A 20,871-nucleotide genomic window follows, 5' to 3' on the forward strand; every position below is an offset into this window, starting at 1 on the left:
TTCTTCCAATTGCTTTACTCTGATTTGACCTGATTCAGTGATATACCATGGCCAATATTCTCACTTAGTTCATCTTTAGACAAACTGCCACACTGCATACAACACTGATTTGGTAAATTTATAATTTGTCTTCCACTTTTTAAAAAGGAGGAAACAAAAGCCTCCACCTCCAGCCCATGTTATCATTACAGCAGGGCCGTGGGTCCTTCCGGTTTTAAGTATACACTATAGATGATTTCAACAGAACAGTTCTTCTCCCCACCTCACCATCACAGAGTATTAGTGCTAGTGGATGTATCGTGCAATCAAAATTTCAAGTGAAGGAAGTTTAATACTGGGCTCTACTTACGGGACACTACTGTGAGAGTGCATTCATCATATGGATGGTTAGATTCCCCACAATCTTACCAGCACCTTCAAGGCACAAGCCAGGAGCTTGTTGGAATATACCACATATCATTAAATAAGTGGAAATCAAACTCTTTTACAGTATTTAAAGGAACTTCACAGTAATGTTATCAAATAGCAACAGATGCTGAGTGAGACAGAATAGCAGATGACTGATAATCTTGTATAAAATTTTAAGGAGCATCATTTTGAAAGAAACTAGAGGTTGGCTTGAGAAGCAGAGAATTCCAGAACTCCTATATTTGGCCACTGTAGGTACAATGACCAGGGATGATCATGATCTCAAAACTGGAAAAAATCTAGAGAGCCTGGAGAACTGTAAAAGTGGTGCAGGCTGAACTTGTACAGAAGGTGAGGGCATGCAGCCCTTGAAAACAAGAATGAGATGAGATTTTGAAAAAAATTGAGACACTCCTTAACAGGGAGGACAGGGGAGACAAAGATTTTCCATGCAGTGTCATAAAGAGAATTGGAGGACTCATAAGTGCTTAAGTTTGATGCCAGCCAGAATAAAACAGTCTCCTGGTCTGGCATCCTATCTAATACCACAAGCCTTCAGCTTCTCAATTATCTGTGCATTTTCCAATAAAACATTCATAGCTACAATTCCCAAAACTACCTTAATAGTTCTTCCCAAATTCCCCGCCACTCAGGTCAATAAGAATGAACAGAAAACCCACTTCCTCCAAATCACACACCATTTCATGGAAATGTAATCACTATTATCCAGGTTAAAGTCTTGGATCTCCCTAATGAAAAACATCACTCGAGGATGAATTCCAGTAGTTCAAAAAGGTGGCTCTCCACCATCTTCACAAGACAATTTGGGAGTCGGCAATGCCTGTATTCCACAAATAAATACATAAAACAAGTCAATTTCTGTAAAGAATCTGGCTCTGTGAAGTAATAAATTCAATGAATACAACATACTAAAAATGAATAGTGCTTTTTGATCAGCAATGGCAAAAAATTGGTTTAATCCAAAATTAAAAAAATCCATTCCTTACCTTTTAATTCCAAAGTAACCTTTGCCTATTTTTCATAAAGTTCTACATTTAAATGCAATGGACATTTTAGACAGTCTTTGGATGAGAATGTCACAATTATCTAATAATCAGGCCAGAAAAGCAGTACCCAATGTTTCCACTAGGAAGTGCTAATTACTTGGATCACAAAGGGCAAGGAAACAAAGACAAATACTACGTGGATCCCTGGATTCCTAAGTAATTTGAAAATTTAGTATCTAGGGCACAATGCACAGCAACTCTGTCCTGGGATATATTGATTTAATTTCCCTGGCTTCCCCTGTATTATATTTTACTTTTTGAGAGAGCAATTCGCCATCTAGTGGGAAAAAAGCACTACCAGATACAATCTGATCTTAAAATAGATGGTTTCAGGTTTAACCTGTTTCAATTAAAGACCATTGAGAATGTGACATTTTGAGCAAGGAAGTGAAATGCCAAAGACAAGATCCACCTCTCAATTACATACATCTTATAGGCTGCATTTAAAATAAATACATCATATGCCATAATTGGGAGAAGAGATAGCAAAATTAAAACAATAAATACAAATCACTGAAATTCCAAGTACGTTTATTATCAAAGTATGTATACCATATACAACCTTGAAATTCATCTTCTTGCAGGCAGCCACAAAACAAAGAAACACAATAGAATTCATGAAAACCCCCAGCCCACAAAGACCAGCATACATCCAATGTGTGAAAAATAAAGAACAAATTGTGCAATCAATAATTAAAAAAAAGCAAACCCACAATAGACAGAATGTGAACTGCTGAGGCCCTAAAAGTAATTCCACAGCCACGGAGTTAGTTCAGTGCTGAAGCTGGAAGCCCACAGCCACAGAGTCATGGTCAGTGCTGAGGCGAATGCTGATAGCCTCAGGACGCAGCTGCAGAGTCAGTTGAGCACTGAAGTGGATAAAGCATCCCAGAGTAGTGAGCTAAACTGAACACTGGTTTATCTTTTGCTCTCGGCCTTGACAAATTAATCTTTTTAATCTGGCTCGGTGCTTAAATCAGCCAAATATCAGTTCATTATCTGCTCTCAGGCCCAAGCCTTGTTGCTTCAGTCCGGCCCCAAGTATGCTCCAGCAATGGCCATCGTGTCCTAATCTGTATTCTCGAGAGTCCAGTTTGCCGAATATTTCAGGATACCAGAAAAATGCCAGGTCGTGCAGACAGCTCAAAAGCAGACTTCCCAGTGGGAAATTACAGGCTGCGGATTGCAGTGATCATAGTTCCGAAAAAGCATATTATAGTAGAGTTGTTAGTAGTTTTGTATGCTGCCTGCAAGGCACCGCCATGTCTCGTCATCTTCGCAAGAAGTATAGTATTAATTGGAATTACTGACTCTAAGGATTTCTATTTTCAAATTTATTTCAACTATTTGAACAATTACATGATATACAGTTTGGTATTAAAATGACAGGAATCACATCCAATTGCATCAAGAATTATCAAATAAGCATAAGTAATAATGTAAATAAAGTATGACATGACATTGCTGTATTAAAATTTGCCTTCCGTGTTTTCCCCACCTTTCAACGAAGATGCACAGAACAACGGTGGTCTTAACTCTGAGATCCAAGTTGTGATAGCTGAACAACAGAAATATAATTTCAGTTAGATAGCGGAAGTAGACGGACATGGTAAGAACATCTTCAGGCAAACCTAGGAATGAATGACCAATCTAATGAAGAATGGTGCTTGCTGAATAGCAGAAGTGGCAAAGTAGAACACAGTAATAAATGATTAAGCATTATAGACACCACCTGAACTCCGCAACTCAATGACACTGCTGAAACTGGTGAATAATTGGGCTACTACTGGAAGGATATTTTATGGACATTCTCAGCCTCAGTCATACCTGGACTTAGCACAAATATGAGGAAAAGTTGAAATGTTTGCTGCTTCTTAGATAAAGGCACTTTGAATGATATCCGCCCGCTTGTAAGGATATCAAGGATCAGTATCCATGCAATTCAGTTTGTTTTTCTTGTGACATTACAAAATAGGCAGGGCATGGCTTAGAGTCCAGGTAAACCACTCAGTTTTGACACTTAAGGACTGTACACCAGAAATGCATTTTTCAAGCAGTCTCTCGGAATCAAGGATGACTTGCTTCTGTTCCAGTTCTGAAGAAAGTTCTGAGGTGGTTAGTGAGGCCACTGGACGTCCTGCAGACTCTGCCACAAATTGAGCAAAATTGACCTGAGTTTCTCTCGAAGGAGAGCAGGCTTGTGATAAAGTGAATCTAGGCAAGTGAGAGAGTGGGAGAGTGGGAATTATGTATGAAGTAGAAAGGTGATGTGGAAGTTACCAAGGGTTGAAGAAAATGGAATCCCATAGGAGAGAAGAGTGGACCATAGAATAATGGGAAAGAGGAGAGGAGGGAAACAGGAGGGAAGAATTTGTGGGTTGTAGGCTGATTGTGAGGGCTGGGGTGGTGAAAAAGAATAAGTATAGGAGCCGGTGGGATAAGGGAAATCATAGGGGGCAGAGGGGAATGGTTACCAGAAGTTAGAGAAATTGATGTTTATGCCATGAGGTGGGAGACTCCCAAGGCAGAATGAGGGGTTATTCCTCTAATCTGCATTTAACATTGATTTGTCAATAGAGGAGACCGTGGACAGATATCTTGATGTGGAATTAAAACAGATGGCCACCAGGAAATCCTGGCTCTTATGGCATTATGAAGAAATCCCTCAATTTGTGTTGGGTCTCACTGATGCACTGGATGTTGCAACAGATGTAATAAATGTTACCAATGGATTTGCAAGTGAAGTGCTGCCTCATTGTTGGGCATCCTGAACGTTGGTGAGGGAGGAGGTGTAGGGGTAGATGCAGAGTTAGGGTGTTTCTCCAGAAATTTGAGTTGTGCTCTAGATTTCCAGTGTCAGTAGTCCCTTTAATAAGTCTTAAGAATTTCTGACAATTTGTTCTGACAAGTTTGTTCTGCTTGTTGGGACAACTGTACTTGGGGCCCTGAACAGTATGTGGGACTTCCTCTGTGACATAGTTTTGGCTATTCATCTCTAGCTTAAGATTTCTATTTCACTGCAAAGTTTGGAGTTGTTTTCTTGCTTCAGACATTGCCTAGTTATGATGCAGCCATATCAAGCTTAGGCTTATATACCTAGCTCCAAGATATCATACTGTGATGATAATATGTAGTGGACAGTGAGAAAGCTTGGAGTGGGTATTGGACCAGCTGGAAAAATGGGGTGAAAAATGGTAGATGGAATTTAATGCAGACAAGTGTGAGGTGTTGCACCTTGGGAGGACCAATCAGAGTAGGTCTTACACAGTGATCTGCAGGGGACTGAAGAGTGGGTTAGCAGAAAGGGATCAGGGAATACAGGTCAAAAATTCCTTAAAAATTGTGTCACAGATAGATAGGGTCGTTAAGAAAGCTCTTGCCACATTGGCCTTCATAGATGAAAGTACTGCGTACAGGAGTTAGGATGTTATGTTGAAGTTGTGTACAACGTTGATGAGGCCTAACTTGGAAGTATTATGTGCAATTTTGGTCACCTACCTACAGGAAAAATGTAAATAAGATTGAAAGATTACAGAGAAAATTTACAAGGATGTTGCCATGACTGGAGGACCTGACTGATAAATTAAGATTAAGTAGGTTAGAACTTTAATCCCTAGAACGTAGGGATACAAAATTATGAGGGGTATAGACAGGGTAAATGCAAACAGACTTTTTCCACTGATGTCATGGGTTAAGGGTGAAAGGTGAAATGTTTAAGAGGAACATGAGGAGGAACTTCTTCACTCAGAGTGGTGAGAGTGTGGATCTACCTGCCAGCGTAAGTGGTGGATGCGATTTCGATTTCATTGTTCAAGATGTATGGATGTGAGAGGTATGGAGGGCTGTGGTCTGGGTACAGGTCAATGGGAGTAGGCAGTTTAAATGGCTAGGCTTGGACTGGAAGGGCCGAAGGGCCAGTCTCTGTGCTGTAGTTTTCTATGACTTCATACGATCAACAAATTGCAACAAGAGAATGCTAACTTCTCACCGTCCATCAACAGTACACCATTGGAGAAGCAATTTTAACCAGACGCTTTAAGTATAAATTAATTAGCTCGGAACACATTTTATGTCACTATGCATAAATACTGAGGCCACAAGTCACTGCTGCTAGCTTTGCCTCAGAATCAGATTAATATGTATTAATCATACAGATACTGCTCTTTTAATCACTACCACATGCAAATAAAAATACTGTACCTGCTTCAGGAATTGACTAGCATTGAAGAGCTCACTGCAGCCATATAATACATGTTTACCTGGTTTACTCTGAAGAAAAATAAAAGGAATGAATTTATTCTTGAGTATAATACATACAGTGACATCTGAATTGAGGCCATGACTTGAGAATCAATAAAGAAAATCAGTTAAAATTATTGTATGGACACAATAATGACCTTATTCTTTTGACAAGTATTCAGAATTTTTTTTTTAACATATCTTGCCCAGCAATGCTGTATGATCAAAACAAAATCTCTTTGCTTCTATGCATAACTAGTTGTTGCTGCCTCATGTGTTGCCACATAACTTAATAAAGACCATATTTCCCTAAAGGTGTTAAAGCTTTGGCTGATACCATGAATGACATGGACAAATGGGTGCTAAGTTCACACGAGACTTTGTTGGTAACACAACACTGAGAAACATGGTGCAGCAAATCATCGTGAAGTCAGACCCCACTATCATCATTCCCAACACTCCCTTTTATGCTCCCAGGCACCTTTGTTCCACCTAGACTCCAGAATTTGTCATCCTGTATTGCTATGTAGTCACGTCAAGTATCACCCTTAAATAAAGTTTAAATGATGTAGGGATGGTGCAGCTGGCTCACAATTTTATCATAACCAGTCAAGGATAACAAAAATTGCAGTGCCTCAAAATAATGTGAAATGTATTAATGAACATTCTGCCATAATTCCAATGCCAGAACATTTTCCCCAGAGTAATATTAATACATATTTAAAATTTAAATTGAATGCAAGTTTTAAATGCTTAAATACGGTTCATTTTATTTTCTGGGATAAGAGGGTTAAAGGAATTCTACCGATATGACAGTCACACGGCATTGGAAACCGACCATTAAGGCCTAAGAGAACATGCTGATCACCAGACACCTAACATTCTTCAAAGTGTAGAAGAATGCTGGGGCTGGGTGGGTGGTGATCTTAGGTAAAATCCTTAGAGGTTATGACAGGATAGATGTTGAGATTACTCCACAAATGAGGGGATATAATTTCAAGATCAGGGGATGGCAATTTAACTGTAATATGTCAGAACTTCTCACAGAGGCAGTGAAACCTTGGCATTTTCCATCCTGGAGGATTGTTGATGCTTGGTGATTGGGGTTATTTAAATTTTCCAAAGGTCAGGGAATTGGTGGCTGTGGGGCAAATAAGCCATGATCATACTGAATGCCAGGGATAGTTTTTGGACCACTCCAGCTCATATTATTTTATATAATCATGGGTATTTATGTTCATCTCCTCCCTCACCTATTTCACCTCTTTTCTATTTAATTTTTTTAAAGATTACTTTCTAACCAATTAGACCCATCTCCTGTTTTTAAGTTGTATATCTTTTATTTATCTTCCTTTTTCTTTCTCAGGAAATCAATATTGAAGAATGGATTCCAACTTTGCTTTCCATGATTGTTTAGATCAACTGATACTTAAACTAAATTCATGTTCTTAAATGGATTGTCACGCAGGTTTACAATCACCTTTAAACAAGCAAACGATTAATACCTCTTCCTTCCATCTAATACTGCAAAGGGAAAAATATCTAAAAATATTTAACTAAGACTATAAGACATAGGAGTAGAATCAGGCTATTAAGTCTGCCTTGCCATTTTATCTTGTCTGATCCATTTTCCATCTTAGCCTCTGTCTTGGCCTCCACAGCTGCTTGTGGCAGTGAATTCCACAGATTCATCACCTCTGGATAAAGAAGTTCCTCCTCTTTTCTGTTTTAAATAGATGTCCCTCTATTCCGAGGCTGTGCTCTCTGGTGCTAGCCTCCCACATTATAGGAAGCATCCCCTTCACATGCACTCTATCTATCAATATGCAATAGGTTTCATTGAGATCATCTCACATTCTTCTAAATTCCATTGAATACAGGCCCAGAGTCATCAAACACTTCTCATACAATAACCCTTTAATTCTCAGAATCATTCTCATGAACCTCCTCTGAACCCTCTCCAAGGTCAGCACATCCTTTCTTAGATAAGTGGCCCAAAACTGCTCACAACACTCCATGTGAGGCCTCACTGGTGTGTTATAAAGCCTCAATATTATATTACTGATTTTATATTCTATTCCTCTCAAAATTAATGCTAACATTGCATTTGCTCTCCTCACCACTGACTCAACCAGCAAATTAATCTTTAGGGAATCCTGTACGAGGATTTCCAAGTCCCTTTGCACCTCAGGTTTTTGAATTTTCTCCCTATTCAGAAAATAGTCCGCACTTTTATTTCTTCCAGCAAAGTGCATGACCATACACTTCCTGACACTGTATTCCATCTGCCACTTCTTTGCGCACTCTCCTAATCTGTCCAAGTCCTTTAGCAGCCTCCCTGCTTCCACAACACTACTTGTAGCCAACCAGGAAAGGCTCCGTTTATTTCCACTCTTTGCATCTTACCAATCAGCCAATCTTCTACCCATGCTAGTATCTTTCCCGCAACACCATAGGCTCTTAATATTGTTAAGCATCCTCATGTGTAGCACCATGTCAAAGGCCTTTTGAAAATCCAAGTACACAACATCCACTGATTCAAAGAATTCCAACAGATTTGTCAGGCAAGATTTTCCCTTAAGGAAACCATACTGACTATGGCCTGTTTTGTCATATGCCTCCAAATACCACGAAACCTCATCTTTAACAATTGACTCCAACATCTTCCCAAACACTGAGGTCAGGCTAACTGGCCTACAATTTCCTTTCTTCTGCCTCCCCCCCTTCTTGAAGAATGGAGTGACATTTGCAATGTTCCAGTCCTCCAGAACTATGCCAAAATCCAGTGATTCTTGAAATATCATTGCTAATGCCTCCACAATCTCCTCAGCCACCTCCTTCAGAACCCTGGCGTGTACACCATTTGGTCCAGGTAACTTAACTACCTTCAGACCTTTCAGCTTCCCAAGCACCTTCTCCCTAGTGATAGCAACTGCACTCACTTCTGCCCCGACACATTCAAACATTTGGTATACTGCTAGGGTCTTTCATTGTGATGCAAAATATTTATTTAGATTGTCTACTATTTCTTTGTCCCTAATTACTACCTCTCTACTGTCATTATCCAGCAGGCCTATAGTTAGAACTCTTTATATACTTGAAAGAAACTTTTGGTATCCTCTTTGATATTATTGGCTAGCTTACCAGCATATTTCATATTTTCCCTCTTTAAGGCTTTTTTAGTTGCCGTCTGTTGGTTCTTAAAATTGTGCCGATCTTCTTTCCACTAATTTTTGCTTAATGCTAATTAGTTTTGCATTGATGTACTCTTGTTTTGTAATCATGGCTCAAATAAAGCTGGTGTCCACATATGTCATGTCTCAAAGCTTTTAAGGTATAATCTGTCCCATATACCTTTAATTAGATAGTCCTGAAGATTTCCCTTCGTATATTATTATCCCTGGATTCATCCTAGACCACTTCCATCTAAGTGCCTCATTTACATGTTGCAACTTATTGGTGGCACAGGATAAGGGGAATATTAAAACAAAATCAAAAATAGTGCTTTTAAAACACTGAAGAAAATGAGCACTAATTATAATGACAGGACAGATGAGATGTCAAACATTGTGAATACCATTCCACTAACTTATTTAACTGAGTCTATGACTCCATTAAGTGGCGTCAAGCAGAGGTTAGTCAAAAGAAGGGAAGAAATGAATGAATCTTGTATAAATTTTCATCAACTGGACTATTCAGATTACACTGCAGACTAGCCTTTAACTGGCTAGTTTTATTGATGTAATCCATATTGCTTAGCTAAAATCCAATAAAAAAGGTATTAAATTTCCTCAGAAATTATTATTGTATAATTTGCTCACTGTCCCAGGAACATTTATGTCAAAAATAACAGTTTTATTATCAGCCACAAGCAGATTTCTTAAAATTCTAATACATTAATGCCTCAGGGTAAGCTACACGTTGCTTACAAATACAGCCTTCCTGATATCAGTCGCAACAAATTGAAATTTTATTTTATTTTTCTACATCTGAAGATCTACTGTTGAAATATGATCTAATCCATTCTCTCCAGAAAAAATGCTTCAACTGGTGAGACTTGACTTTAATGCAAAATGTTTTTTTTAAAACAATGAACATTGCTTATCTGGAAATCATAGCTCAACTTGATCAATTTTATGTTTTCATTTTTAGGTGTTATGGGTATTATTGGTGACTTCAGAATTTAGTTTCTGTACTTTAGTGCCCTTAAAAAGGGAGTGATGAATCAGTCCTTGATTTGCTATAATGCCCCTTACACCCAGTGACGGTAGACTAACAATGTGGTTGGGCAGGGAGTTCCTGGTCTTACAGTAGACTTGGTGATGATGAAGGTAGAATGATGTATTTCTGAGTCAGGATGGTGTGCAACATGGAGGAGAATTTGCAGGTGGTGGTGTACCTTCACGCTTGCTGTTGCTCTCCCATTCAGTGGTGAACTTTGCCAGCTTAGGTATTGTTCTCAGAGTAACATATGCAGTGCTTTTGATGATGAAGTTGAACTACATTGTGGGAAATGGTAGATGTTTAGGTAGGTGGATAAGATGCCAGTCAAACAATAGGGTCTTTTAAGAGACTCTTTAGATAGGTACATGGAGCTTAGAAAAATAGAGGGCTATGTGGTAGGGAAATTCTAGGCAGTTTCTGAGTAGGTTACGTGCTCAGCACAACATTGTGGGCTGAAGGGCCTGTAATGTGCTATAGAATTCTATGTTTCTATGTTTCAGACTGACTGTTTCTTTTCGATGGTGTTGAACTTCAATCACTCAGGCAATGGAAAGTACAGTAACAAAGGCAATGGCCTACAAAATGAACAAACCCAAATTCTCTTTTGGACTATTTAGTCCTTTTTACCTCACATGAAATTCTAAATTCATTGTTTTATGTTTTGCAAATTCCCTCTTAAGTTTCAGAATAGTACAGAAGATGCACAGCACAATATCAGAACGAGCAGCCCACAAGATCTATGACAGTCTACGGCCCACACAAATTGAAACAATGATGGATGCTTTTGATGAGTTATTTCCATTTAGATATTCAACTCTATTCCAGTATATATTTTGCATGTTACTAATGTGGGATTAATAAATATATTGATTTCAGAAGTTTGATTTACTCTTCCAAGCAATATGCAGTTTGAGGTTTATATTTCCATTTGAGTAGATATTTAACTGTCTCTTCATTCTCCAGAGGACCATTAGCATTTCAAAGATATTCGCTCTTTGCTCACAATGCACCCTTAATTACTTTATGTATGTACATATTAAAATATCCCTTACCTTTGTGTAGTCAACAAGGTTTTGATATTCAATATAATTTCCACCACCAACAACAAAGGCAATGGCCTAGAAAATAAACAAATTTAAATTCTCGTCTAGACTTTAACACAACACTTACTGAAATGTTAGTCTCATTTGCCCTACGTAAAATTTTTAGTGGATTTCTTTTGAAGATCACGGTTAATGAAGACTGACAAGATTATACAATTATCAAAAACAAGAAGGGAAAGAAACGTCTCAGAGGATGAGCAAGGAAAGAGAGACTAGGCTGCTCTAATGAAAGATCTCTTACCACCTACATGGTCTGATTTGCTGCGTATTTGAAGCATGTATTTGTTTCTATTTTAGATTTCCAGAGTCTATGTTTTTTTTAAAAAAAGTTTTCATTCACTTGGTGAATTCACTGTAATTTCTCTTCCAGGAATTCCTAAACTGATGTTCTACTCTGCTGTCTAATGGGAATTCCTTCATTTGCTCTTTCCTCATTCACCTTCTCTGATGTCCCTTTCTTCATTATGTGCCAAAACAATTCTAATGAAAGTTCTTTGACTTGAAACATTAACCTGGTTTTGCTTTCCAAAGTTGCAGTGTGAGTATTTCCAGAATTTTCTGTTTTTATTTTATGCCAATATTTAAATATAAAATGTGAAAAATATTTTGGATTACATTACAATTAGTAGCAACAATTGCACCCAATTTCTTTGCTTCAGTTACAAGAAGAATAAAATTCAATTACTCAAACCTGGATAAATCTGCCTAATCTTGCAACTATATAGAATCACATAATTCTTGTATTATGCTAATAGGGATTGCATAATGTTAAATTACTTTCTTTGCTACAAGAATTATTTTTCTTAAAGCTTACCATAAAAGACAGAATTTATTGTTACAAACTGAATTGATCAATGCCTCCCTCCTAGTTTTAGTAATCAGAATTGGCATAGAATATATTTATTAAGTTTAAAGATGTACATACAGTTAAGATTATGAAATGCATAAACTAACAATTATGAATTCCTAATGAATTTTTGTTAACATCCCCCAGTCAATGTTGATTTTTATTCTGATTTCCATAAGACCATAAGATATAGGAACAGAATTAGGCCATTTGGCCCATTACATTATGTAATGATCCTGCTTTCCTCTCAGCCCCAATCTCTTGCCTTCTCTTTCCTTGCCAAGTCCTCCGGATGCTCAGATTTAGCCCCAAAAGATCATTTAATGGTTGATTACTTAAACAGAAAATAGTGACAGGCAATGTGATGATGGTGACTAATAAAGATCTGTTTTTACCCAGCATTTATATACATGGATTTTACTGCAGGTAAATGGACTATCACCTACAGCTGCAACCATGCTGACATATACCCCCCTCCTCACTCACAAATGCTATGGTTAATGGCAGAATTTTAGAACTTCCTTGTGGAGTTTAATGAACGATACAGAGGTTTGCAACTAGGAGATTCTGATCTTGTGCTTGGGCAGTGCTTTTGTCCACAATGCTACTTGGGAATTTTGATGCCAATTATAGAGAGTGATCATTCTTTGAAATATAAAGCAGTAACTTGGTTGGTCTATTATTTGATTTCTTAATCAGATTTTCCTTTTCTTTAACACTGAAGTTTGTTGATGTATTGTGATTAAAAGTGTCAGAGAAAGCTGCACAGACTAATTCTCAGAAAATGCATAAACACAAATTAATCAATAATCCCAGATCAAGGATAGTGGATGTGAAGGACTATTTAGCAAGCAATGTCAAAGGAGCTATTTTATCTCCCTGGCTACGTAAAGCTGCTTAAAGGATTTTTATTTCAAACTCTTTGCAAAAGCTTTCTTTATTTGAAATAGACATTAAAAAGAAATATGCAATGTGAAACACAACAATTATATTTAATTAAATCTGATACAGAAGGTCTTAAACATTATTTTAGCCTCCTGGAAAAAAGGTTGTGTTTACAGTTGTTTTTGAATTACTAGAATCCAATCATGATATATCATATTATTGCAAAGGTTAGATGTATATGTTTAGGAGAACTTGTTTCATCAGGATATATTTAAAAAGGACAAAAGAATAAAAAATACAATAAATTAATACAAGCTTATGGTGTAGGTAATATTTAATGATTTGCTCACTCAGCAAATCAGAAATCAGGCAATTAGGCCAATAATCCTAAAAGAATTGGACAATAATTATAAATGTTTTCCTTTTGCAAAAGGCACATTTGACAGATATTGGCACTTATATGATTCAGACCTCAGCCTGTCTTGAATTTCCCCATACGTTCAAGTTGAGATGCAGGATCGTGGGCAGAACATCTGATTGTCTGTTCACTCAGCCCAACTGTGAAATGTTGAGGAGAAGCTTTAGACTCCAATGGAAAAACAGTGACTGTAATTAAATGCTTTTTTAAAATTTCACTTTATTTTTCATTGTTTTAAGGTGTTTTCCTCAAAAAATATAAACGCATTTTCTTTTTAAACTGTTTGAATCTATTTGAATAGTTTTTAATGGCTCTGATTATCAGAAATATTTTTAAACAGTTCAAATGCTGTGAGCATTTTCTTCTTTTTTGTAATTTTTTTTTATTGAAGTTCATCATCAAACGAACATTTCCATAAGATGCATTTCAGACATTGTACATATATATCACAAATCTCCACAAAGTATTCATCTGAAGTATACACTTATAGAAAAGAGTGGAAAGAAAAAACAAGCAAAAGGAAAGAACAATGTACAAGTAGGGATTGATCTTTTTTTTTACAACATATTCATTGATTAGTGAGAATAAAATCAGGCCTATGAGGCATTATGTAGTTAAACCATTTTTCCCAGTATGAATCAAATTGTTCCAGCTTATGATTAACAGATGCTGTTATCTTCTCCATTTTGTAACTGTCCATTGTAATTTCCATCCATGCACTTAAAGTTGGGCTCTCCTGTGATAACCATTTCCTAGTAAGAGTCCTTTTACCAGCCACCAATAGTATATTCATTAAATATTTATCTCTTTTCAACCATTCTTGAGGGATATATCCAAAATATATGGTCTTACTCTCTAAGGGTATTTCACATTTGAAGATGTCTTGTAGGGCATTGTGTATCCCCCTCCAATAGTCTTTGACAACAGGGCAGTCCCAAAAAATATGGTAATGATTTGCATTTTGACTTCCACAATTTCTCAAGCAAACAGGGAGTTTACTATCATAATGGGATTTCTGAGAGGGTGTAATAAAATATCTTATCAAGTTTTTCCATCCAAACTCCCTCCATTTCTGTTAACTGGTACACTTCCACTGATACCTCCATATTGTTGTCCATTCTTCCTCAGATATAATTAGATAGATAGATAGATAGATAGATACTTTATTCATCCCCATGGGGAAATTCAACATTTTTTCCAATGTCCCATACACTTGTTGTAGCAAAAACTCATTACATACAATACTTAACTCAGTAATAATATGATATGCATCTAAATCACTAACTCAAAAAGCATTAATAATAGCTTTAAAAAAAGTTCTTAAGTCCTGGCAGTTGAATTGTAAAGCCTAATGGCATTGGGGAGTATTGACCTCTTCATCCTGTCTGAGGAGCATTGCATCGACAGTAACCTGTCGCTGAAACTGCTTCTCTGTCTCTGGATGGTGCTATGTAGAGGATGTTCAGGGTTTTCCATAATTGACCGTAGCCTACTTCCTTCCTTCTCCCATTTTGTTTTAATGTATGAAGCTGAATGTGTTTTAAGATTTGACAAACCCTTATACATGCTTGAAATGATTCTACTACCGTTATCTGAATTATATGCTTTTCTAAATAGCTCTATCAAGCATGTACTTGCCCTGGTTACATTTCTAAGCGTCTTATTAACATATTGTCACATCTGTAAATACCAATAAAAATCTTGTTTTTCTAATAAGTGTTTCTCTTTAAGCATTTCAAAACGGAACAGTGTTTCTGCTTTCATTATGTTGCAAAGAACTGTTATTCCTTTAGCTGTCCAGTCCTTAAATCTAGCATCCAATTTATTTGGTGTAAAATCCGAGTTATATGCACACCATTTAAGAATTGCAGTATCTCCCTGTAGATTATATTCTTTTATAGTAGTTTTCCATATTTTGAGAGTCAATTTCACCCATGGGTTATCAATAGTATTTATGTTCCTTTGCAGGTTGTTATCAGCCAAAATTGCTTGTATGGGGATGGGAAGTACCCGCTCCTCAATGTTTTTCCATTGAGCGTCATATGATGGGTTGCACCAACATATCACAGCTCTCAACTGTGCTGCAATATAATAATCTCTAAGAGAAGGTAGGCCCCATCCCCCCTTTTCCTTTGCTAATTGCAAAGTTTTGAGACGAACTCTAGGCCTTTTACCCTGACAAATATACCTTGATAACATCTTGTTCCATTCATTGAATTGATTTTGATTAATCTCTATTGGTAGGGTCTGAAAGAGATATAACAGTCTGGGCAGTATATTCATTTTAATAGACTCAATCCTTGAAGAGAGTCTGAAAAAAGGAATCCGGTTCCGTCTTGCCATATCTTCTTTGATTTTTTTATATAAAGGCTGATAATTACATTCTGATAATTTTGCCAAATCTTTTGGCATAATGATGCCCAAATATTTTGAAAGACTCTGTTTGCCATGCCCAGGGATATCTACTTTCAATTTCTCTTGGTGGGCTATAGTAACTTGAAAGTAATTGGGTTTTATCTATGTTGATCTTGTATCCTGATAATTGACCATATTGTTCAAAGGATTGCATCAATTTAGGTAAAGAGTATGTTAGTTGCCCTATTCTATTACGTTTGATTGGATTTAATAGCCCGTTGACATTAAGAGAAATGAATTTTACTTTGTCCTTAGCCATCTGTATTTATCTGTCAATGTATCATTGGAATTAGCAGAATAAAACTTAATCCATCTACTCTCTGAACAAATAAGAACCAAGAAACACAAATAATAACAAAAATGGCAATGAATGTGTGATTCCAAGGTGTATATATACACACACACACACACACACACACACACACACATATATATATATATATACACACATATATATATATATTCTCATTTTGGTGGGGAAAAAGGAGTACCGTAAGTGAGCGAATACAGAATAACAACTAAGTACCGTAGATTCCGGATTTTAAGCCGCTACTTTTTCCCCACATTTTGAACAGCTTTGAACTTTGCGGCCAATAATCCGAAGCGGCTAATGCATGATTTTTTTCATGCCGCCTCGTAAACATTTTGCCTCATAACAGTAGACCAATAAAACTGATGAGTAGTTCACAGAGGTCCAATGAAATTGTACGATAAATCAAGCGCACTTTCACAATTAAATTATTGTAAATCAGTCATTTGTACTCACCCTCATCAACATGGAAAACACTCGAAGCATTGTGCTGCCTACTTAGTTTAAACTATATTTGTTTTCTGTACTACATCGCGGGATGCTATGACGTCACACCCGGTTTCGCGGTGTCTTGTGGGAAAATGCCGGTTTGCGATGAAACGGGACGGAGGGGGGGAGCGCATTACGCGAGCGGCTTTGGATCTGAGCGAAATCTGCTTTTAAGTTAAAGGTGATCAATAACTTTTCCTGGTAGGCTGCAATATATATATTTTTTTACCAGTCGTTAGGAGATATTGGAATGTTGTTCAGTAAAGAAGTATACGCAACGTATATTTAAAAGTAGCCGCGTACGGGCACGGTTCGAAAAAAAGCATTTGCAATATGTATTTGTTTTTGTTACCATATGGATTTAATTAAAAGTTAAAAAAATCCTCACGTGTAATATCTTTCTGTGTAAATATCTCATATTACAACGTGGGACACCTGCGGCCGAAAATCCGGTGCGGCCTAAAATCCGATGCGGCCTTTACAATTAAAAAATTGATTTTATTTCTAAAATTAGAGCCAGCGGCTTTTAATCAGGTGCGCTCTGTAGTCCGGAATCTACGGTAATATAAAATCCACATTATAATAAGTATTTCTCAAAATAGGTATATTACCATCTACTTTTGTTCCCATTTAGCTTCTCAACATTTTTAAAGGTAAATCTTATGGCTCTTCTGGAGGGTGTGAGGGCTGTCTTTGGAAAACTCCCAGTCTCTTCCTGATATACTTCTCTCGGCCTCCTCCCGTCTCCTGCCTTCTCGATTCTCGCGCTATTTCCAAGCGGAGCGGGATAATTCCTCTGCCAGGCTTTCCCTCGGTTTGATCACGCTGACGGGCAACCCTCTGGCCTTCATGTCTGTAGTCGCCTCTTCCACTGTCTGATACAGCTGGATCCCATCTTGACAAAACACTCGAAGTTTAGCATGGTATGGAGTTTGAAATCTAATCCTTTGTTTTAGTATTCACTTTACTTCAGAGCATTCTTTACGTTTCTGTAGGACCACGGGGGAGGGAGTAATCTTGGTTGAAATATATTAATTTATTGTCTAAAAACACCTTCTTACCCCAGGTCCTTTGTAGAATCTCCGCCTTGGTACTGTATCGAAGGAATTTAATTATTATTGTGCGTGGCTTATCTGCTCCATCTCGGGTAGGCTTCAGGATGATCACACGATACGTTCTCTCAATTTCCAGCTCCATAGTCGAGGGAAGGTCCAGCGTGTCCTGCAGCAACTTTCCGACAAATTCTGTCATAGACAAGCCCTCCGCTCCTTCAGGAATGTTGTATATTCTGATTATTTTCCGCCGAGATCTTCCCTCCAGGTCAAGCAGTTTACCTTCTTGTTGATTTAATATTTTTTATCGTCTTACTTAGTATCCGTTCCACGTTTTGAATGCGATGTTCCACCTTTTCAATTCGAGTCTCTGCCACCACTATTTTTTGATTGACGTTGGCGAGCTCTGACTTCATATCATGTAGCTGCTGTTTTATATCTTTCTGGAACTCCCTTATCTCTTTCAAAATTTTGATCATATTCGCCGCTTCGCCTGAACGAGGCTCATCGTCAGCCTCGCTGGCACGCAGTCGGGTAGGAGAGCCGCTCGCTGCACTCCTCTCGTCCACAGGCTCCGCAGTGTCGCTTTTTTAATTTCCATTCCTTTGCCCCATTCTTGCCCCTCTTATCAGTTCAAATACTGTCGACAAATACTATATTTGATGGGTTAACGGAGCTTAATATGTGTTTTTCCGGAGGAGCTAGTGACTTAAGCTGCCATTCTTGACGATGACGTCACTGGAACTGCTGTGAGCATTTTCAAGAGTTACACTGAGGATACAGTCCCTTGATAGGTGTGTGCTGGATCAGCTCGTCTAGTCCTCTACATCCTAAAAAAAATGTGCAGGTGAACAGACACCATGGGTGACAAATCTTTGCAGTGGATCAAGTCAAGGATGATCCAGGCCAATTTATTAACTTTCTTTAGTTCATGTCTATTTCCCTGTAGCATGCATTAACACAGGCCTGGTGGACAAGAAAGCTATAGGTGAAACTTTGTCAATTTATCAACAGACCAAAAACAAAAGGGTAGGTAACAGTGAACATCCCTCATGTCCAACTAGTGCTTGAGTTTGTCACAACAGTTCAAATGTTGGGAAATATTGGGAAGCAGCAGGAAAATCTTAAACATACCTCTAATATTTTATTTTGATCCAAGGGTTAAAATGCAAGTCTGCTTTTTTTTCATCAACTCAATGTCCTAAGAGGGATAAGCTTTATTGTGGCTCTCAGACATTTTGAAACAATCATATTTCTGACTATAGTATACTTTATCCACTGATTTGTTTCTCCAGGATTGCCTGAAATTCCAATGCAGCTTGGTTATTTCCAGCATCCAACTTTCCAAGTTCCACAGACATTCATTTTTGACCCGCTCTGCTTCATATTAGTTTCCCTTTCCATAGTACTGCCATACAATCCATATGCATTATCACAACTACATCTTCATTGTTGCCTTTTACTGTCCCTTTAAAATGTTAAGATTGCAAATCTGATATTCATTCAGGGCTGAGGAAGAACATAACCAGGTTTAGCAAAACAATGGTTCTTACCACCAATTTCTCATTGATCTCACACTGATCAGGGCTGAAATGCAGCATTGTACTTTGTTTTGAGCTGAGTCTTAAGTCTGAGATTCTATTCAGCATCAACACAACCTACTAAGAATTGGCAATACTGTATCTGCATACCTTGATCTCATTACTATAGTCACAGGAACTCACAATACGTGGAACTGATTTCCCCAGGTATCCCTTGTTAGCCTTTTAAACCTTCATAAGCTATTTTCTGGAAGTCCCTCTCCTTCAAAAGTTTCTATCACAATTCTTTCATTCATCTCTGGCAGCCTTGGCTTGAGATGATTCAAAGAGTGAATAAATTTTCAAGTGTTGAAAGCTCCTTGCAGCTCTATAGTTATCACACATAATCCATCTGATCAAATATTACAAACTATTTACTATTTCATTCTGGTATTCTGAAATTCAATAGATTTCATCATGTGCAGCTTTGAAGCACTCATTTTAATCACTGGCAAAAGGAGATAAACAATATTGGGGATGGGACATGAAAATGAATACAGGTTCAGGAAAATCTGTAAAAGATTTGACAATTGCAGACATCAGAATTCAAAACTTGGACCTAGGACACAATAGGAAATTAGTAAGAATTCAATTCTAGAGGTGCTTAAGCATTAAGAATTGTTGACAAAGGGAATGTTAGTGACTGAAGCTGTCATCTTGGTGGCATTATCATTGCGTAACTACTTTAAAGACAATAGTTTGTAAGCCTACAGTCATACTAAAATTAAATTAAAAAACCACATATCTTCTGTAGAAAATTAAAGATGGAAAGATGAATTTGCTGTGTTGCTGGAATTATTTCCTCTAATCTGCTTATTTATAACCTTCTTACAGCACAATGCACAAAGAACAGAAAATTTACATCAGATAAATGGGGAAGAGAATTAATGACATCAGAGAAAGCACAATGGATGGAATTAAAAACTTCTCAAAGCATAGGACACAAGTATTAAATTTCTATAAAGTTTTTGGTTTAACTGCAGTGCAAGATTGATATTAAACTATTTCCCCCTCATTTATGAAGGTTTTTCATCTAAATATTTTAATTTATTTTATTTAGAGATACAGCACGGAACAGGCACTTCAGACCACATTGCTCAGCAATCCAGCGATTTAACCCTAGCCTAATCACAGGACAATTTACAATGACTAATTAACCATGTGTGGTCCCAGTACTCAAGGAGGGCCAACCAAAAGTCTTGAATGACTACTGTCCAGTGGCCCTGACCTCACACATCATGAAGGCCCTAGAGAGGTTGGTCCTGGCTCACCTCCGACCCCTGCTCAGATCAGCCCTCAATCACCTGCAGTTTGCGTACACACTGGAATCTATGATGCTTTCATCTACCTGCTGAACAGAGCCTACTCCCATTTGGATAAGCAGCCAGGATTGTAGTTTTTGATTTCTCAAATGCCTTCAATACCCTACAGACCTCAATGCTGGGGGAGAAGCTCCATTCAATGCAGGTTGGCACTTCCATTATATTCTAGACAATGAACTACCTGACTGGCAGACGACAGTTTGTGCAGCTTCAGAGCTGTGGGTCAGACACGGCGCGAAGCAGCACTGGGGCCCCATAGGGAACTGTATTGGCTCCCTTCCTGTTTACCCTATATACCCTTGGACTTTAGAAACAACACCGAGTCATGACATCTGCAAAAATTCTCTGCTGACTCAGTAATAGTTGAGTGTATAAAAGGAGGATGGGAGGATGAATACAGGGCCCTGGTGGAGGACTTTGTCAAATGGTGCGAGCTGAACCAATTGCAGCTCAACATCAGTAAGACAAAGGAGATGGTGATGGATTTTAGGAAGACTAAGCCTGCACTTCTC

General features: G+C 37.8%; 1 protein-coding gene across 1 annotated transcript in view; it reads right to left on the bottom strand.

The window, feature by feature from the left end:
* Nucleotides 1-1,989: 1,989 nt before the first annotated feature.
* scfd1 (sec1 family domain containing 1) overlaps nucleotides 1,990-20,871 on the bottom strand; it is a 153,426-nt gene continuing 134,544 nt past the window's right edge. Inside the window, exons 23-25 of the mRNA XM_073040077.1 lie at nucleotides 10,991-11,056; nucleotides 5,676-5,744; nucleotides 1,990-3,033 (exon numbers count right to left, since the gene is read on the bottom strand). Coding sequence (XP_072896178.1) covers nucleotides 3,007-3,033; nucleotides 5,676-5,744; nucleotides 10,991-11,056 — 162 coding nt within the window. The 3' untranslated portion in view covers nucleotides 1,990-3,006. The remainder of the gene's footprint in view (nucleotides 3,034-5,675; nucleotides 5,745-10,990; nucleotides 11,057-20,871) is intronic.

This window comes from Hemitrygon akajei, chromosome 3 (genome assembly GCF_048418815.1).
Source record: "Hemitrygon akajei chromosome 3, sHemAka1.3, whole genome shotgun sequence".
Lineage (NCBI taxonomy): Eukaryota > Metazoa > Chordata > Chondrichthyes > Myliobatiformes > Dasyatidae > Hemitrygon > Hemitrygon akajei.